General features: G+C 65.8%; 1 protein-coding gene across 1 annotated transcript in view; it reads left to right on the top strand.

The window, feature by feature from the left end:
- Positions 1 to 1,111, top strand: part of CASKIN1 (CASK interacting protein 1) — a 30,288-nt gene that overhangs the window by 24,181 nt on the left and 4,996 nt on the right. Inside the window, 4 exon segments of the mRNA XM_035903544.1 lie at positions 100 to 210; positions 302 to 403; positions 851 to 989; positions 1,068 to 1,106. Of these exon segments, the coding sequence (XP_035759437.1) occupies positions 100 to 210; positions 302 to 403; positions 851 to 989; positions 1,068 to 1,106 (391 nt within the window).

Here is a 1,111-nt window from a genome sequence, read left to right as displayed (position 1 = left end):
ATGCAGATGGGTGTGGGGACAGCCCTGGGGGACACGGGCAGGGGGGGTGGGTCCCCGTCCTCAGGGCTGCCCTGAGCCGCACCGTCCCTCTCGCCCCAGAGCTCGGAGGCTGTGTACCAGTGGCTCTGCAAGTTCCAGCTGCAGCTCTACGCACCCAACTTCATCAATGCCGGCTACGACATCACCACCATTAGCCGGATGACGCCAGAGGTGAGGCTGCAGGGGCTACAGGGCTGGCCGGTGCCATGGGGAGGGGGGCACAGCTGGTGCAGGGCGGCACTGACCCCTCTCTCTGCCCCAGGACCTCACGGCCATTGGTGTCACCAAGCCGGGGCACAGGAAGAAGATTGCCTCCGAGATCAACAACCTCAATATCCCCGAATGGCTGGCGGAGTACAAGCCGGTAAGGGCTGTGCAGGGCCAGGGGATGCCAAAGCCGCATCCAGGGTGGCAACCAGTCCCCTTTGCCCCCCTGGGAGGGGACGGCACGGGGGGATGAGGGCGGGAGCTGGCTTGCCACTGCCAGATGATGCCTGCATCCCACAGCCCTGAAGCTGGGCACATCCCCTCCTGACAGCTCGGGGACCGTCGGACTGGTGCCAGGTGTCACCCCATGGATGTGACACCATGTGTCCCCCTGACACCACTCCTGTCCCACTGACAAGGGGCTTCCCATGGGAACAGGGCTGCACACGGCCCTGGGAGCTTGTGGAGCACAGGGACAGCGTGGGGATGGGGGACTCCCCTGGGGCCGCACCCCAGCAGGATGGGGAGACCCCATGCGTGCTGTGGTGCCGGGGCCAGACCCAGCTGCCAACTGGTGCTGAGCCATGCCCTGTGCCCCCCCCAGGCCAACCTGGCGCTGTGGCTCTCCATGATTGGCCTGTCCCAGTACTACAAGGTGCTGGTGGAGAATGGCTACGAGAACATCGACTTCATCACCGATATAACCTGGGAGGACCTGCAGGAGATCGGCATCACCAAGCTGGGTAAGGTGCCGTCCCGCAGCGCTGGCTGCGGTGGCCCCAGCCCCCAGCGGTGGTGCTGATGCCCCGTGCCATCCCCAGGCCACCAGAAGAAGCTGATGCTGGCGGCGCAACAGGCGGGTGGG

The sequence above is a fragment of the Egretta garzetta genome, unplaced genomic scaffold, assembly GCF_000687185.1.
Source record: "Egretta garzetta isolate BGI_Z169 unplaced genomic scaffold, ASM68718v1 scaffold71, whole genome shotgun sequence".
In the NCBI taxonomy this organism is placed as follows: domain Eukaryota; kingdom Metazoa; phylum Chordata; class Aves; order Pelecaniformes; family Ardeidae; genus Egretta; species Egretta garzetta.
Note: the sequence above shows the minus strand (reverse complement) of the source record. Positions and strands in the feature narration are given on the sequence as shown.